The sequence below is a fragment of the Aristolochia californica genome, unplaced genomic scaffold (assembly GCF_029961685.1).
Source record: "Aristolochia californica isolate CCGP_79_NKW_82.1479 unplaced genomic scaffold, dmAriCali1.0.hap1 SCAF_8, whole genome shotgun sequence".
NCBI classification, from domain to species: domain Eukaryota; kingdom Viridiplantae; phylum Streptophyta; class Magnoliopsida; order Piperales; family Aristolochiaceae; genus Aristolochia; species Aristolochia californica.
This window is the reverse complement of record NW_027182279.1, coordinates 3,147,086-3,163,857: the sequence shown is the minus strand read 5'-3', so window position 1 is coordinate 3,163,857 and position 16,772 is coordinate 3,147,086. Positions and strand designations below refer to the sequence as shown.

The 16,772-nt window shown below is 41.0% G+C and overlaps 2 protein-coding genes across 2 annotated transcripts; one reads left to right on the top strand and one right to left on the bottom strand.

Moving 5' to 3' along the window:
• Window positions 1–4,942: 4,942 nt before the first annotated feature.
• On the top strand, window positions 4,943–7,916 carry LOC137938700 (arginine decarboxylase-like). Its single transcript, XM_068783703.1, has one exon. It carries the CDS (start codon window positions 5,540–5,542, stop codon window positions 7,682–7,684), a length of 2,145 nt encoding a protein of 714 aa, XP_068639804.1. The 5' UTR covers window positions 4,943–5,539; the 3' UTR covers window positions 7,685–7,916.
• Window positions 7,917–8,806: 890 nt separating this feature from the next.
• LOC137938900 (carbamoyl phosphate synthase small chain, chloroplastic-like) lies at window positions 8,807–15,722 on the bottom strand. The gene is made up of 11 exons (XM_068783998.1): window positions 15,555–15,722; window positions 13,860–14,029; window positions 13,486–13,618; window positions 12,578–12,666; window positions 12,400–12,460; window positions 12,234–12,301; window positions 11,995–12,123; window positions 10,221–10,330; window positions 9,770–10,117; window positions 9,505–9,670; window positions 8,807–9,264 (listed from the first exon to the last, which is right to left on the bottom strand). The coding sequence occupies exons 2-11, from the start codon at window positions 13,984–13,986 to the stop codon at window positions 9,215–9,217; spliced, it is 1,281 nt and encodes a 426-aa protein (XP_068640099.1). The 5' UTR covers window positions 13,987–14,029; window positions 15,555–15,722; the 3' UTR covers window positions 8,807–9,214.
• Window positions 15,723–16,772: the final 1,050 nt, after the last annotated feature.

Sequence of the window (16,772 nt, the reverse complement as noted above, 5' to 3'; positions counted from 1 at the left end):
ACAAGTATGTGATGTTGCAAAAATATGTGAGGGTAATCGGGACAAGTACCATTCGTTTCATGTTGAAACAAGCATTTTGAATATTTCTGGACGGTCTGATTTCTGTCTTATGCTGAAGCTAGTAAATGGATAAAGACTACACGCTTATACAAATCTTTGTCACTTTCCATCTGGATTTGATGTAGTATTCTCTTCTTGCAAGCGGGTAGCAATTACCCACTTCATGATCAAGACCCTATTCAGGCAATATGTTTCAGATTTGTCCGTAATAACTTAGCTTGTTTGGTATTTGGCCTGATGCTTCGGGAGAATATATAATATTAATGCGATGAACCTTGCTTAGAATAATAATAATGGTGCCCACATAGGATACTATTTCCTATTTCCTGTATCATTTGTTCTTCTCATCAAGTGAACTGCACGTCTCCTCAAGTAACAAATCTGCAAAAGATTTCATTGAATACCTCCTCGAGTAGAGACACTTTTAATGTAATTTATGCAGATGTCTAGCCTACGAAACAAAGCAAGGGAAGCCTTTTGGAATAGAATATAAAAAAAGGCCATTGTTGAGATGCAAGGGATAAAATGGCATCTCTCTTAACTCCCTTTCATGGGCATAAACACCTCAAAAGGCACCAGTTTATTTTACTTGTTTTCACCCAGTAGAGATGTTTTCTAGCTGAATTATTGATGGGGACAAATACCCATTTGAAAAATATTCTTTTGCGGCCAATAATTTCATGTTTGTTCTGAATATTTTGGTGGTAATAATAGAGACACTCTTCTGGAGAGAGAGAGAGAGAGAGAGAGAGAGAAGAGAGAAGACAGAAGATAAGGGAAAAGCTGCAGCCACATGCCACTTCCTTCTCCTTACATTGGATGGGATCATGAAATGTCAAGGAAGTTTCCACGAAATGCTCATTCAGATTCTAACACGTGGCACGTTTCTACAAGTGGTGGTCCTAAACACTGATATTTGTTCATGATGCTAGGGGCAAAGTGGGACCCTCTTCACATTTTAATGTGTCGTCAACTGCCCAATGGGGGCCTTGGATATGCTTGTGGGAGTAGAATTCTAAGCCAAATAAACGAGTTACTTATTAACTTTAATAGACTTTAGTAAAAAAAATAATTAAAATTAAAAAATAAAAAAACTTAAAAGGAAAAATAAACCTAATGCACATGAAAAATTAATTTCTTTTCTATTTTCTACCTTTTTTAATTTAGACAAAAATACTATAATCGATTTTCTTATTGATTATTATGGAATAAAATCGGTCGAAGAGAATTTCCAATAAAAAAAATTCAATGAAAAATTAGTTGAGAGAGATAATTTTTCCATCATTTTCCCTCTAATGTGGGCTCAAAATAGTAGTTTTTTTTTGTATAATCATCCTCTAATTTCTGATATTTATTTGGGATTTTCTTTAAACAAAAAACCCACTTTAATATAAAATGTAAATTTTCTTTTAAGATGTCATGTAGGGAAAATAAATATTTAATTATATAAAATATTTTCTTTTATCATCTTATCCATTTGTATTTCTACAAATTTAATATTTTATCCTTTCTAAGCAAAATTTGCTTATATGCCATCACTGGTAAATATTTCGAAACAAAAGTCATATACTCCCTAATATTTTCAACATAAGTCAGCCAACTTGGTCAAACCGAAGAAATAAAAAATGATCGGATAAGGTTGCATCTTTTTATTGAAATTTAAAGACTCCAAATTGAGTAAGTGCACAAGGATATTGTCCATGCAAAGTTCTCATGCATCCACAAATTTTGTGAAGAAGGTGAAGAGTAGTTATCAAAGTCTAAGTTTTGAAGCAAGTATTGTTGACTCAAGTTTATGTCCCCTTGCAAAAAAGATACTAATGGAGGAAAACAAAAAGAAAAACTTTTATCATCTTTTGGAGTAGAAGGGAAAGGATAAGAAAAATTATTTTTATACATGATTTACCTAATAGCGGTTGCAATGGAAGATAACAAAATCACTGTCAAGCATGAACAATTTTGAATATTTGATATTGTGTCTTGATACCGGAAGTAGATCGATATTGAGTCAAGTTTTGGGGTTGATTCAATTTTTATTTGTTTGAGATTCAAAGGTGACATTGGACCCAAACTGAGTTTAAAGGATCATTAGTTAACCTTAAGTTAAGACTCACATGATTCGCTAGGACAATACTAATAGTACTTTACTACTTTGACGCATGTGCGACAAATAAAATAAAAAAACTCTCCCTGCATAGCCTCTTCTTCCCATCTAGACGATGTGATTCGGTCCGCGCCGCTACTCTTCCTCCAGACAATGCTATTCCGTCTGCCCCAATATCCTCTAGTGTCGTTACTATTCTCAGCCACTACCAGTGTCATAGCTCTCTCCAAACCCGACTTTGGAGAACACACTTTCGCTTGTTGCAAAAGCTTTGTCAAGTTTTTTAAGAGAATTTGATAGAAATGTAGCAAAATTTGTGGTTGTTATAGGTTACATGAAGATTTTCATAAAGTTTGGGATTAGAAGATTTAGTTAATTTTTCCAACAATTTCTCAACTCCAAAAGTTTTCTCCCAAAAAGTGTCTTTACCTTTTTTTATATTCTCCCTCTCCCTTTGATTAACTATACATAATGTGAGAAAAATATTTCCTCTTCCTACGAGAGTATGACACCTTTTAGAAATAGCGCCACCTATTTTTCTTTTAGTAGAGCTTTTCTACGACACCATGTGATATTTGGTATTAATGTGATATCTCCTTTGTTTGGATGACAATACTCTTGCATCATATGCTACAATGTGTCACCTATTTTGCTTAGATAATAGTTAGTAGTATTCGATCGAGGGATTAATTTTGGCAATCAAATTTTTGCGTCCATAATTTCATATTGGACTTGTTTTTTTTTTTTTTTTGCTAATCCATATTCAAGGGTGACAACAAAAATAACTTTCAAAAAAGAAAAAAGGTAGTCAAATTTGATCATGGCTGATGATTTTTGACCCAAGGGCCTTTCTAAGTCTTATTCGCTGAATATTCCACTTTTCCGGGACTTACGAATCAATGGAAAATACTTTCCCCGGAAAGATGTGGTATTCCCACCTAACCACCGCATCTCACGAGCGGCCCCACATCATCAAACGGCAAAGACGCGGCGCCTCGAAACCCTTTAAAGGTGGGCCCTCGCGTCTGAAGAAAACCGTTTGGTGAGGGGCACCAGCGTCCTTTCCCTCTCACCGCAACGACCCGTTCACGTCACGATTTGACTTTTCTGATCTCATGCACGTGTAGGGTGCAGCTCTTCGGACACGTGATCTCGTTTTCTAGAATTTTTATTTCCGGAAATTAGAAAAAGAATTTTGAGTTTGGAATCCGCTCGGGACGTGTTTTTGTTATTTCCGAGGCCGAGGAAAAGTTGCGAAGCGTGAAGAATCTCCGAAAGCGTTCGAAATCCCGACGGGCCCACCTGCCGAGAAGAATCCCGTAACATTCGCCGAGATTTTAGGTTCGGCAGCGAGAGCGTGACTGTGGCAGGTTGTGGGGCCATTTAAGTGGACTGACCTGACGACATGTGGACGATTTTGATGATGGGGTTCGCTCCGACTAATCAGGAGATGATTCTCGAGTACTCGTGTGGGGCCCGATGAGCCAAACTGTACACGTGGAGGCTATTGGGGGGGAGGGATTCGAATGGGAGATAAGAGTGCCACATGGGGTTTGGTCCATGGGTGTGAGGCACATTTAACGGATCATTTGTCCACACCCGCGCCGGCCATGGTTCGAACCATGTGAAAATCATGTTCTGATAATGGTGTTTCGACCCGACAAATCTGATCCCTGACTCAGCCGGGTTGTCTCAGTTTGAAGAAGGGGCGGGTCCGCTGAGTCCTGATTTGATTTGGATTATTAGACAAATCAATTACATCTCTCATGGGGTCTCGCTTTCTAACCGAAAGGGCAAAAATCTGAAGCGACGACCACGTTCAAGTTTCAACTACTCCAAAGACGCTTCAATTATGGCTGACAGCATAAAGCACGCACCCAAATCCTTCAGTCACCGTGGGGCCCCTTTTCTTTTTTTACATTTCTCTTCCCCCGTATCCGCCTGAACCAGTCCCGACTCGACCCAGTCCTCCCCTCTCTACGATTTTTTTCCCGAGCACATGCCAGGGGTGTTTGGGTAACTTCTTTCTCCCTATCTCCTACGACGCAAGCTCTTGCGTCTTACTGACCCGCCGCCGGGGACCGGCGGCTCAGACCGAAACCTTTGACAGGCTTCCTGCCTTACGTGGCATTTTCCCGCGTCTAGAAAGCGCGTCGAGGAGGGATTCCCGATAAGGTTTTGGTTAGTGCAGCTCGAAAACTGTTTTCCCGGAATTCCTCACTGGACCACCTCCTTCTCATCTCGTGACCGTTAATCTTGTATGCCCGTCCGGATAAGTTCGAACCGGCTTTAAGTCACCTGCGTCTGCGTGTGCCTCCATCATCGAACGGCTGAGATTGCTTTATTTTGAATTTTCATCTTATCGTCTTCTTTGAGCATTACACGCCGGCCACTTGCCACCTAATCCTGGCGAGCGTGCCTTTCCTCTGATTCACGAAAAACCGGCCTAACCTCACCTGCTACGATATCTCTTATCCGCGGGTCAATCAAAGCCGTCGGATCAAAATTCCCTGACATGGATTTCATTCGTTAGTGCCGTCGAGCGAGTTTTTCTTTCAGGTGGCCCGCGGCCACGCGGCCACTCGACGCGGCTGTGTGGAAGTCGAATTCCTGGTGGATCTTAATAGGGAAAAATATTATAAATTTCGAAAAGGATGAGAAAGATATTTCCAGGCTAATTATTTATTAGCGTAATTGATTGCCAGGGAAGAAAGGGGCCCACTGGAGTGCTATATAAATCCGCTTCGCTTCCTATGCAATTCTCGCACACTTCTCCGGCTTTGAGCCCGATTTCTCTCCCTGCCAAAACCTCCACAGGGATCATCATCTCTACGCCTGTTGCTTATTGCTGCTTGTTTTCCGTCTCTTCCTCGTCTGGGTTAGGGTTAGGGTTCGCTGGAAGGTTGCTCTGGGCGGGGTTCCCTTGAAGGTGATCGGCTGATCGGTCTTTGAGGAGTATTTTCCGGTGAGTTTTTCGGTTTCTGGCAGTGATTCCGGTTGGGTGTGTGATCGATTTTGTTGCGTTTCGATTGGGGTTTCTATCACTCTTGCCTTTCTTTTCGGGGAGTTTCTTCTTTCTGAGTACTGAAGGAGATCCGGAGTTGTGTTCGTCAGTTGTTTTCTCTTCTTGTTCGCTCGTTTTCGTTGCCTCACCCCTAATTTTCCGTCTTCTGAGCGGTCGGCGTGGGGATTTCTGTGTTCTGTAAGGGCGAGTTAGGGTTTCTCTCCTTCTTCTCAGTCCTTTCTGCTTCTTTTGGGGGGGGTAGCCGGGGCTCCGGCCTCGGCGCGTTTCAAAGCCCCCTTCTTCACAAACAGAATTTAAAACCGTAGATTTTTCTCTTTTTCTTTTCATTATTTACAACAGATCGGGAAGAGATGCCGGCCCTGGCATGCTGCGTAGATGCTGCTTCGCCTCCTGGTTACGCCGCTATAGCCGGGGATAGCTCTCTTCCCGCGCCGGAAATGTTTTCCGGCGCTCCTTGGGCGACAAATCCCTCCCCCATGGAACTCTCCGCCGCCTCCTTCCCCTCTCATTGGTCCCCTAACCTCTCGGCCTCTTTGTACAAAGTCGATGGCTGGGGCGCGCCGTACTTTTCCGTCAACGCAGCTGGCAACATCTCCGCTCGCCCCTACGGCGCCGACACCCTCCCCCACCAGGAGATTGATCTTATGAAAGTTGTCAAGAAGGCGTCTGATCCGAAAACCGAGGGTGGCTTAGGCCTCCGTCTCCCACTCATCGTCCGCCTCCCAGACGTCCTGAGGAGCCGCCTCCACTCCCTGCAATCAGCCTTCGACTGCGCGATCCGATCTCACGGGTACGATTCCCATTATCAGGGAGTCTATCCCGTCAAATGCAACCAGGACCGCTTCATTGTGGAAGACATTGTCAATTTTGGAAGGGCGTTTCGGTTCGGTCTCGAGGCCGGATCGAAACCGGAGCTTCTTCTTGCAATGAGCTGCCTCTTGAAAGGAAGTCCCGAAGCATTTCTGGTCTGCAACGGTTACAAAGATGCCGAATACATTTCCCTTGCGCTCATGGCTAGACAAATGGATATGAACACTGTGATCGTTCTGGAGCAGGAAGAAGAGGTCGATCTGGTTATCGAGATCAGCCGCAAGATGGGTGTCCGACCTATCATCGGTATGAGGGCGAAGCTGCGGACCAAGCACTCGGGCCATTTCGGATCAACTTCCGGCGAGAAAGGCAAGTTCGGGTTAACAACTATGCAGATCTTATCCGTGGCCAGGAAGCTTCAACGGGAAGGCATGCTCGATTGCCTCCAACTCCTGCATTTCCATATAGGGTCTCAGATCCCGTCGACGGCTCTTCTAGCCGACGGGGTTGGTGAGGCCGCTCAGATCTACTGCGAGCTCGTCCGGCTTGGGGCCGGAATGAAGGTGATTGACATTGGTGGTGGCCTGGGCATAGACTACGACGGCACTCGTTCCTCTGATTCCGACATGTCCGTTGGTTACGAATTAGAAGAATACGCCTCAGCTGTTGTCCAAGCCGTGCGCAATGCATGCGACCGAAAGTTTGTCCGCCATCCTGTCATATGCAGCGAAAGCGGCCGAGCATTGGTGTCCCATCACTCGGTGCTCGTCTTTGAGGCAGTTTCGTCATCCGCAGCCGAACAGCCTCCGATGCTGGATGTTAACATCGGTTACTACATCGAAGGGCTTCAGGAAGAGGCCCGTGCGGATTACAGGAACCTGATGGCCTCGGCCGTGCGTGGGGAATACGATTCCTGCTTGCACTTCGCGGAGCAGCTGAAGCGGCGATGCGTCGAGCAGTTCAAGGACGGCACGTTGGGTCTGGAAAATCTGGCGGCGGTCGATGGGGTATGCCAGCTGGTGTCGAAGGCTATCGGGGCATACGATCCGGTGAGGACTTATCATGTGAATCTGTCTCTTTTTACATCGATACCGGATTTTTGGGCGATAGGGCAGATGTTTCCGATCATGCCGATCCACAGGTTGGATGAGCCGCCGGTGGTGAAGGGGGTGCTGTCGGACCTGACATGCGACAGCGACGGGAAGGTGGATAAGTTTATAGGCGGGGCAGGGAGCCTGGCTCTGCACGAGATGGAGGGGAGCGGAGGAGGTGGAGGTGGTTATTACCTGGGAATGTTTCTGGGCGGGGCGTACCAGGAGGCGCTTGGGGGATTGCACAACCTGTTCGGGGGGCCGAGCGTTGTGCGGGTTTCGCAGAGTGAGGGGCCCCACAGTTTCGCGGTGACGCGCGCTGTGCCGGGTCTCTCGTGTGCGGACGTCCTGCGGGCGATGCAGCACGAGCCGGAGATAATGTTCGAGGCCCTCAAGTGCAGGGCCGAGGAGAGGGAACCGGAGCGGCAAGAAGAAGAGGAGGAGCAGCATGCGTTGGCGAACGCGATTGCTCGAGCGTTTGGCTCGATGCCGTATCTGGGGGGCGCAGCCGCTGCATGTGCCACTTCGTTCTACGGCGGCGTAGGGGAAACCGGCGGGGTAGGCGAGGAGGAGTGGACGTACTGCTGCGCCTGATTTGAAAAGAAACAGCCACAGTGGGATTTGTCTGTCGTGGAGTTCATTTTGGTTGTTTTTTAGTGTCCATTCTTATTAAAATTTTAAATTTTCTGCAGTAAGAAGGGTTCAGATGTAGTAACTGTTCGGAACAGACTCTTTTGGGTAAAGTTAGGGGGGTCTCAACCGAATTGTCAAAAAACCTTTTCGGGTCAATTCGGAATCTTATTCCCTTGTGTTTTCTTTTTTCAAATGCGTGGTATTCGCCCTTCTCTCTCTCTTCAGTGTTTTTTGGACGTATGCAGTGCTCCAGAATCTAGATTCAGCTTTCTTTTTCTGTTTTTTTAAGAGAAATGGATGGTGAGAGACTTCCTAAACGGTGGACGGATGTGAGGCAAAGTCGTTCGTTCGGTTTTAAAGGAACGTGAGATTGGACTGTGACTCCCTAGTCAAAGAAGAAGAGAATAATAGAGATGCTTCACTGGACCTAACCTTGTAGAGTGAATATCAACCAAAGTGGACCCAACCAATCTGCAAGAAGTCATCAACAGTCCTCTAAATTAGCTTAAATGTGTTAGTTTTAAGTGCACATCAATGAACAAAAACACTCCCAATGCAACAGAAGAATTGATTGCACAACAGTTAACGAAACATAATAGATCAAAAATCTTATATAGATGCAAACAAAAAACATAGGTGTTGGGTACAAGGCGACTTAGGGAAAATCGTTTCGTTTTAGAGGCGGGTAAGTGCTGGAGAGGGAAGCTAAGGAGAAGTAAAAGAAAATATATAGGGTTTGTTAGTGCATTGTCTAAAATGAAATTTACCATCACTGATAGAAGTGGTTTAAAATTTTTTTGTTAAAACAAATTATTTTCTACAACTATGAGACCTTATTAGTGTTTTTTTTAAAGAAATTTTAAAAATATATTTTTAATAAAAATACGTCTACAAAAACCATTAGTGGTGTTATAGTAGTTGCTTGTGACCTTGTGCAACAAGTCTACAAGGACCATTAGTTGTGTTATAATAGTTGCTTGTGACCTTGTGCAACAAGTCATACTTTATATCGACTTTCCAGCAATCAGGATTCACTTTTATATGATCCCAATGTTAGAAAATTTGATTGAAAAACATATATAATACACACTACCTGAAACATAACAGATTGTACAAATCCCCATACGAAAAGCAAACAAAGACACCCCTGCTCAGTTCAACATCAGTTTCCTGCAGAGATGGCCAGAGCACAGCAGGGAAAAGCAAACAAAGACACCCCTGTTCAGTTCAATATCATTTTCCTGCAGAGATGGCCAGAGCACAGCAGGTGGAATAGAAAAAGAAGCTAGCAGAAAAAAGGGTTAAATATTATGCCTCAAATTTTTTATACTCTGTGAAACGAAAAATCAATCATAGTACAGAACCTACAGAGACCACAAGAATCTGTTTTCCTGAATCACTTTCAAAATCAGCATCTCAAAGAACATACAATTCCCTCTCGCCTGCTGCACCAGGAAAACTGAGATGACAGGATTCCATCCTCGAGACGAATCAAACATTTTTCTTACTTCTTTTCATCATTGCTACAAATTCACCAAAAACTGCACCAAGAGAGATCAATTAGTAAGCATATTAACTAGATCATCACTGCCTTCTTGCCAAGCACAAACACTCAGATCCTTAACTATTGCAGAAGCAAAAGTTCATCTCATTCAATAATGAATGTCGACGATAAAATTGTTCCCCATGCATCATATCTATAGATGATTTTTTTCAAAAAGAACGACTAGTATTAAACTGACATTTTATCTTCCTGTTCGAGAAACAGAGATGGAGATTACCAGGGTCTGAATCATGGGGCCCAGGAGATGCCTCTGGGTGGTACTGCAGAGACATACAATTTCGAGCTGGGAAGGCAAGACCTGCACAGCTTCCATCATTCAGATTAGTGTGTGTTACCTCTGCACCAGTAGGAAGAGACATCGGGTCAACTGCATAGTTATGGTTCTGCCAGAAAAAGAAACAAGAATCACTTTAAGGTACAAGAAAGTATTCCCTGCTTCACATATAATGAAAATGTCTAATACTAAAACAGTAAATGGTAACCTGAGAACTGATCTCAACTTGTCCATTTCTATGATTACGAACTGGGTGGTTTCCTCCATGATGACCAAACTTCATCTTAAAAGTTTTACCCCCCAATGCCTGGCCCAGTAGTTGATGGCCCATACAAATTCCAAAAACAGGTACTTTACCAATTAACTCTTTCACTGTTTCGACAGCATAAGGAACTGCTGATGGATCCCCAGGGCCATTGCTGAAAAGAATTCCATCTGGGTTCATCTTTAGTGTCTCCGAAGACGACCATGTTGATGGTACTACAGTAATTCTACAGCCGTAAGATGCCAAACGCCTAAGAATGTTATGCTTAACTCCGAAATCATATGCAACAACCTACAGAAAGCAAACCAAAAAAATATTATAAATGAGCTATCAGAGATTCAGAAACTCCACTGGAACAATTTGAACTGCAAATAGGAAACCAAATTCTACTGACATGATAATTTTCTGCATGGGTTCTGTTCTCAGAAAATTCCCACTCAGATTCTGTTTTATCCACCCATTCATATGGAGTTTTGCAAGAGACACCAGTTATCAAATCAACACCTGCAGTAAAAACCAGGATGAGATAATTCAGTTCCTACTGTAGAAAACTTCAAATCAACAGAGTAAGGCAAGAATAACATTGATATTTTTATCCTGGTAACTTTTGATGTCTTAAAAAATTCAAACAACGTTAGATAACTAAAAACAACCCAAAAAGTTCCGACTCCTATAGGTTCTAAAATGTTATAGTTCATACTTAAATTATACTAAAGAATAGACTTGTTCCTTGTCCTAGTAACAGCGAAAAAGAATCCATTAAGCATTATAAATTACAAGAGGAACCTCAAAGAGGAGATAAGAAAGAGGCATCTAAGACAAAAAAGAACCAAAATACAAAAAGCAAAACAACCAGAAACAAGGGCAAATTAGACTGGTGCAAAAAGAAAAGGCCCCTATAACATAGAGTTTGTTGAAACTTAGGATTCCATGATATATAATTACAGTAGAAGAGGATTAAAGGGTGAGAAGAAGAAGAAAAGTTGTAAGGAGAAAGTTTTAGGAGGAGAAAAAGAAGAGTGACGAATTTGGAGAGGAGGAAGATTAGGGTTTGGTTATAGATATAAAAAAATACTAATATTACAAGAAGACCCTTCACCCTAGTAAGAGTGAATAAGAAACATAAATCATAAACTAATTGTTGGAAGATGGGCCAAAGCCCACACGACCAAGGAAGACCCACATATTCAAGAGTGTTGAAAGATGGGCCCCAACCCATACGATATGGACCCACCATGATCACGTGAGATGGCATGATGAGTCATCACACGAGTCGGAATCCGTATCACATGAGTTGAAAGATTTGGCACGATCTAGAATCCTTATCACATGAGTTGGAAGATTTGTCAAATCTTCCTAGATTAATGTAATTGATTTATCTTCCCTTGATTTATGTAGATTTGGATAATCATGATTGAGGTAATTAGGTTTAAGTTCTAGGGGCATAATCGTAATATTGTAGTTTGATTAATCTATAAATTGAGCTTCAAGAGAAGGGTTAAGATATAAGTCCATAACCTCTTCTTCCTCTTGTTTTTCTCCCAACGGGTGTTTTTCTCTTTTTCTCCATGAGCTAAATCCATGGAATCCTGAAAATCAACACTAATTACATCAGTGCCATCTTTATGAGATGACTCTTTATTTACTATCATGTTACCACTGTGTGGGGCCTCTTCCTTGGTCTGTGGGCTTGAACCCATCTTCTAACATACTTGGACGTGTGGGCCTTCCTTGGTCGTGTAGGCTTGGGCCCATCTTCCAACAAAATTGTTGGCAAAACAAGAGAACCTTGAGATCTGGTTGACCTCTCTCAAATATGGACCACTAAAGATGAGCAGAAGGATAGGTCTGTACTCTGATCAAAAGTAGAGATGCAAGAACCAGGGAGCTTGAGAGTGTCTCAACAGCCAATGACCACCAACAAAGTCATCCCTCAATCAGATAATTAAAGGACCAGAGACCAAAAAGATAGTCTCAACTCGTAAGGCACTCAGTGCTCAAGAGTGTCTCAAGCCCAGCTAATGACTGCCAACAATGTACCCTACAGCCTAAGATGATTCAAGGACAACCTACAAAAGAGCCTCAACGGTGTGAGAGGGCTCCCAGCCACGGATATAGTCACGGATAGCCAGCTTAGTCTAATTATAAAAACTTCAAAATAAGCTTACCAACAATGTCCCATGTACGTGACACTTCCAAAAGTTCTTCATCTGTTTTTGTTTCTTCAGTACTCAATATACCAATAAGGCTTCCATCTTGTCGTAGTCTGCGTGTGATAGCACGAGTATCTACATCATCTGTTGCATAAAATAACAGGGAAAATAGATTCAACAAATGCAGCATATATTCACCATCTATCATATTCTATTTTCCAAGGGCAAAAAGACTGAGGATTCAGAGTACTTACATATACCCATGATGTTTCTCTTTGCCAAGTAATCACCAAGCGATTCCGCACATCTCCAGTTTGAAGTGCTGACAGATTAACCAAAAAACAACATGCCAGTTTTTAAGTCTATCCTAACACATGTTATAGTCAAATAAAAACAAGGCAGTCAGAAAAGTGCAACTACCAGAAGCTCAAATTTCTAATGACCAAACCAGCTAGGAAACACTGGCTTGATTCTTCATCATCTGGCAAGAAAGAAACTTTCAGAATGTGATTTCGGTTCATTTCTGGTATTAACTTTTTCAAAGTAAAATTTATTAATTAAAAATTCTACAAAAATTTTAGTGACAAACACCATTTACCAAAGTTAACACCAGTGTTGCCAATATGAGGATTTGTCATCAGGACAAATTGTCCAGCATAGCTAGGATCTGTGAGGATTTCCTGGTATCTGCAATCATATAACCTAACATCAGAATCTTATCAAGTTGCAATTGTGACAACACCATAAAAAATTTCAGCTTCAAACTTGCAATAAAATCTAAACCATCGGAGACAACTACTACTAGCCCACTAAATAATGCTGCAAAGAAGATACTAAAGAAGAAGCAAAACAAACATATTGAACACCAACGACAACCATCAATGACCCAATAATCTGATCCTTGATTCCAACAAACTTTTTATCAATCTCACCTGTCATAACAACATAAGTCAAATCACATTCTGAGAACTAAATTTAGCTATTGAAAAATTAGAAGTTGGAAGAAGAGGAATTTTAATTTTTAAAATTTTTAGTTAAACAGAGAAATGCTTAATAGGTTAGGATATTGGGAAACAAGGATGCAGTGCAGCTGATAACCCAAGGATTTTATAACATAGTATCAGAATGTTTTGAAAATGTACAAGTGCTCTCAACAAGAGTTCCTTTTTGGCCAAGCTACAATTCCTATCATTTGTCAATCCTTCAAGCCGCCTGACCTTCAAAATTCATGATGTTTGCAAACCTAACTTGATAAAACTAAAAGTATATTTTTAACATTAGGAACAACTAGAAGTATTTAGAAATGAAAAAAGGCTCCCTGGTTGATCAATGCTCAAGCATAAAGAGAAGAGATTAAAAATATCATCCAGCTTGAGCAAGATAAACACAAGCTGCCAGAACTATGTACGATGCACTTATTCACTATGATATAGACCACAGAAGACCAACAACAAGCATGAATGTCACAGTCAAAAAATCTAAAAATGGAAACAGTGTTTGTCTTACCCAGTCATGCATGTATTAAACACAACCTCACCAACTTGTGTGCCTGAAGCACCAAATGATTTAGCCCTCCATATAGAACCGTCTTCAAGGACAAGTCTTGCATCTGATATCTTCCATGGTCTTGCTGGCAATTCTACAGCACATAACTACAGTATTAGCTTTGCTTATAGAGACGGGAACATCCAATGACAACAGTTCAAACAAAACATACATAAATTATTCTCTCTTCTTATAAATTTTTCTGAAAGCGTTTCAATTCCTCCGCATTCACTCATATGCCAATCATCTAGCAGCTTCCAGACAGTATGGGAAGCAGCGACCACAACACAATTTTGAAAAGAATGAATGTAAAGAAGTTGCACAAGTAAAGTTACCACTAGTGGCACTGCCAGAGGAGACTGATATAGAGCATCTTATCTTCAAAACCGCAGAGTTCCTAGAACTGTCTGCAAGAGATGAGCAGCAGAGAGCACTTTTGCACGCAACGTTGAGAGCTGTCATGGTCCTTTCCTGGAGGAGGTCGTCAGAATCCTCAACCACAGAACTGAAAAGTAAAACCTCTAGTGAGATTCCATGAACAAAAGGTAGATGCTTAGTGCATGTTCCTGTACAATGAAGAATTCTTAACCTATCATGAGGTTGCCCATGTTGCACAGAGCATCAATTTTTTTTTAATTATTTCTCCTCTTCTATTCTCTTGGATGGGTGCCTCGACAATAGCAGGATGGGTTTGGGGCAGGTTTTGGAAAACCGAATCCTCCCCCATGACCCCCTTCCCAAACCCACCACAATGTGGTTGAACCCACCCGCATCACAATTAAGTTTAAGTTTTAACAAAAAATTAAAAGATCATAGAAGTACATAAAAAATTTCAGTTAAGCTAATAAATAAAAATATTAAATACAGAAAGAACCATTCATAATATGATAATCCAAATTTTTTAAACCTACTTATTCAAGTTGAAACTTAAACCCATAAACATTCAAATGAACACAGCTATAATTGAGAATAAAATCATACCCAAAAAATTGAATTAATGTAGAATGAGGCTACGGCCCAAGGTCCACATTAGGGTGATGTTGTTTCTAGTGGTGAACGTCTCACAAAGAAGTCTTGCTCCCTATATAGAAGTAACAATACATAACGGTGCACCCAAGACTTCCCATATTTTGACATGGGCTAGACATTTTGGTTTTAACTTAAAACCTAAACCCATAAACACTCTAGTGAACTCAGCTAAAATTCAGAATAGAACCATATCCAGAAAATTGAAATAAGGCAGATTGATGATATGGCTCAATGGTCTCATGGGGGCATGGTGTTGTTCCCAGTCGTGGCCATCACAGCAAGACGTCTCATGTATCCAGCAACACAACTCTTGTATCAGGCAAGACGTCTCACCTCTTAAAAGTCTTATTATGTAATATTGCATCGTAGATGTCTCACATATTGACACCGGCGAGACATCTCAGAAAACCGAGAAGCCCACACCTGGTTGTTTCTAGTGTGAGGTCATGGGTTCAACATTCAAAACAAACAAACAAATAATAATAATAATAATAACAACAGTAATAATTAGAATAATCAGATTTTGAAATATTGAACTAGAATAATTTTGAATATTATCAAAAGTTCCGTACCAATCAGATTACATCGAAAAGAAATCAGTCACAAGTAAAAACATTAACAAAAAATCACAAATACGAAAAATAAATAACATGAACATTGTATAATAAAAACATGAACAAAAGCATTACCCGAGTGACCCCAAGCATGAACATTGTACAATAAAAACATGAATAAGAGCATTACTCGAATGACCCCCACCATATTAACAGATAAAAAATGCAATAAAAATAATAGAAATTAAAAAAGGGAGATTGTCGGCTTTGACATAGGGTTTCAGTGTTTTCGGTAGGGGGGGGGAATAACTAAAACCGGCCACATTTGATGTTAAATTTGATGAAAATGCTAGGAGGAAGATAAAACGCGAAGAAAACGAGAGAGGGAGTAGTAATATTAGAACATAGTGTAACAAAAGTAAAACAAAAGCAAAAACCAACATGTACCTCCTTCTGAGCTCACCGGTTTCCTGGGGTGCGTCAACGGTGGGAGACGACTACAGCAACGGCGCTTCCCCTCAGGTGATTCTGAGCAGCTCAACTACTACAGCGCTCTGGGCTCTTGTTTTACTTTGCTCTGGTCCAGGTTTTTGTCCCCGTTCTTTTGCCTCTTAGCTGGTCCAGGTCGACTGGGGAAAGATCGACATTTTTTCCCTTAATTACCGCTCTATCATCTCGAAAATGGCGAAAAGCCGTTACAGTATTCAGAAAGGAGAGAGGGGTACATAAGTAATAAAACCTACCGCAATGAGGGTTAAAAGTTAGTGCACTAGTCACTTTCAATGGGGAATGTGACTCTAAAAGTGTTAGTGCATGTTTAAGTGAAAAAAATCAGTGAAATTGATTCACTTGTTATTTCACTTAGATTTTAATGGAAATATTCATAATTTTTAATATTATAATAAATTACTAATTTAAGAGTAATAATTAAGATATAGTAAACTAATTTTTAATATTTAAGAGTAATTATTTACCTCTCCCCCTCCATTTTCGTCAACAAAGATGAAGCACTCTTTCATCCTCCATTTACGATTTGCATAAATATCGTCTTATCGATCTATTGTGGCTCTTCTCTACGGACGAGGAATTTATTAGAGTTTTCAGTATGTAACACTGTTTTGAATACATTTTCACTTATTTGTACTTATATTTATACGACTTAATAGAATTTATCTTTTTGGCTATGACCATTTTGAGGTATGTGTACTGTTGTGGCAACCTCTTTTGCCATCAACAGTTGCTCATCGGGCACCTTTGCCGCTGCTCGGTTCAATTTCTTCTTCCAATTTTTTCCTCCCCTCGTCTGCTTTCATCATTGTCACCTCCATCACAATCGTCAACCCTGACAGACTCCCTTCCCTCACCGTTCTCTCGGTGGAGAAAACCAGAGACCTAAGTTAAGGGAGAAATAATTTTTCTCTCCTACACGTGAAGATATCGTGCGATTTCGCACATGCGATGTCATAAGTAAGTGAAAAAAAACACTCTTTTTTTGTTGTCCCTTCCTCATGCTCTTGAATAAATTGAAATGACATTTTAGTAGAAATACGTTTTTAGTGACTATTAGTGGCTTTTTTTAATAAATCTTAAAAAATTTTTTAGTAAAAATACATTTTTAGGGACTATTAGTGCATCATGTTTTTTGAAAATATTTTTCTAATTGGA

What these genes read in the sequence shown, in the direction of transcription:
- LOC137938700 (XM_068783703.1), top strand. Translation starts at nt 5,540, where the DNA reads ATGCCGGCCCTGGCATGCTGCGTAGATGCTGCTTCGCCTCCTGGTTAC.
- LOC137938900 (XM_068783998.1), bottom strand. Translation starts at nt 13,986, where the DNA reads ATGACAGCTCTCAACGTTGCGTGCAAAAGTGCTCTCTGCTGCTCATCT. An exon ending in GAGAAACATCATGGGTATAT is followed by an intron (nt 12,124 to 12,233) that starts GTAAGTACTCTG and finishes TTTATGCAACAG; the next exon opens with ATGATGTAGATACTCGTGCT. An exon ending in CCCATGCAGAAAATTATCAT is followed by an intron (nt 10,118 to 10,220) that starts GTCAGTAGAATT and finishes TGCTTTCTGTAG; the next exon opens with GTTGTTGCATATGATTTCGG.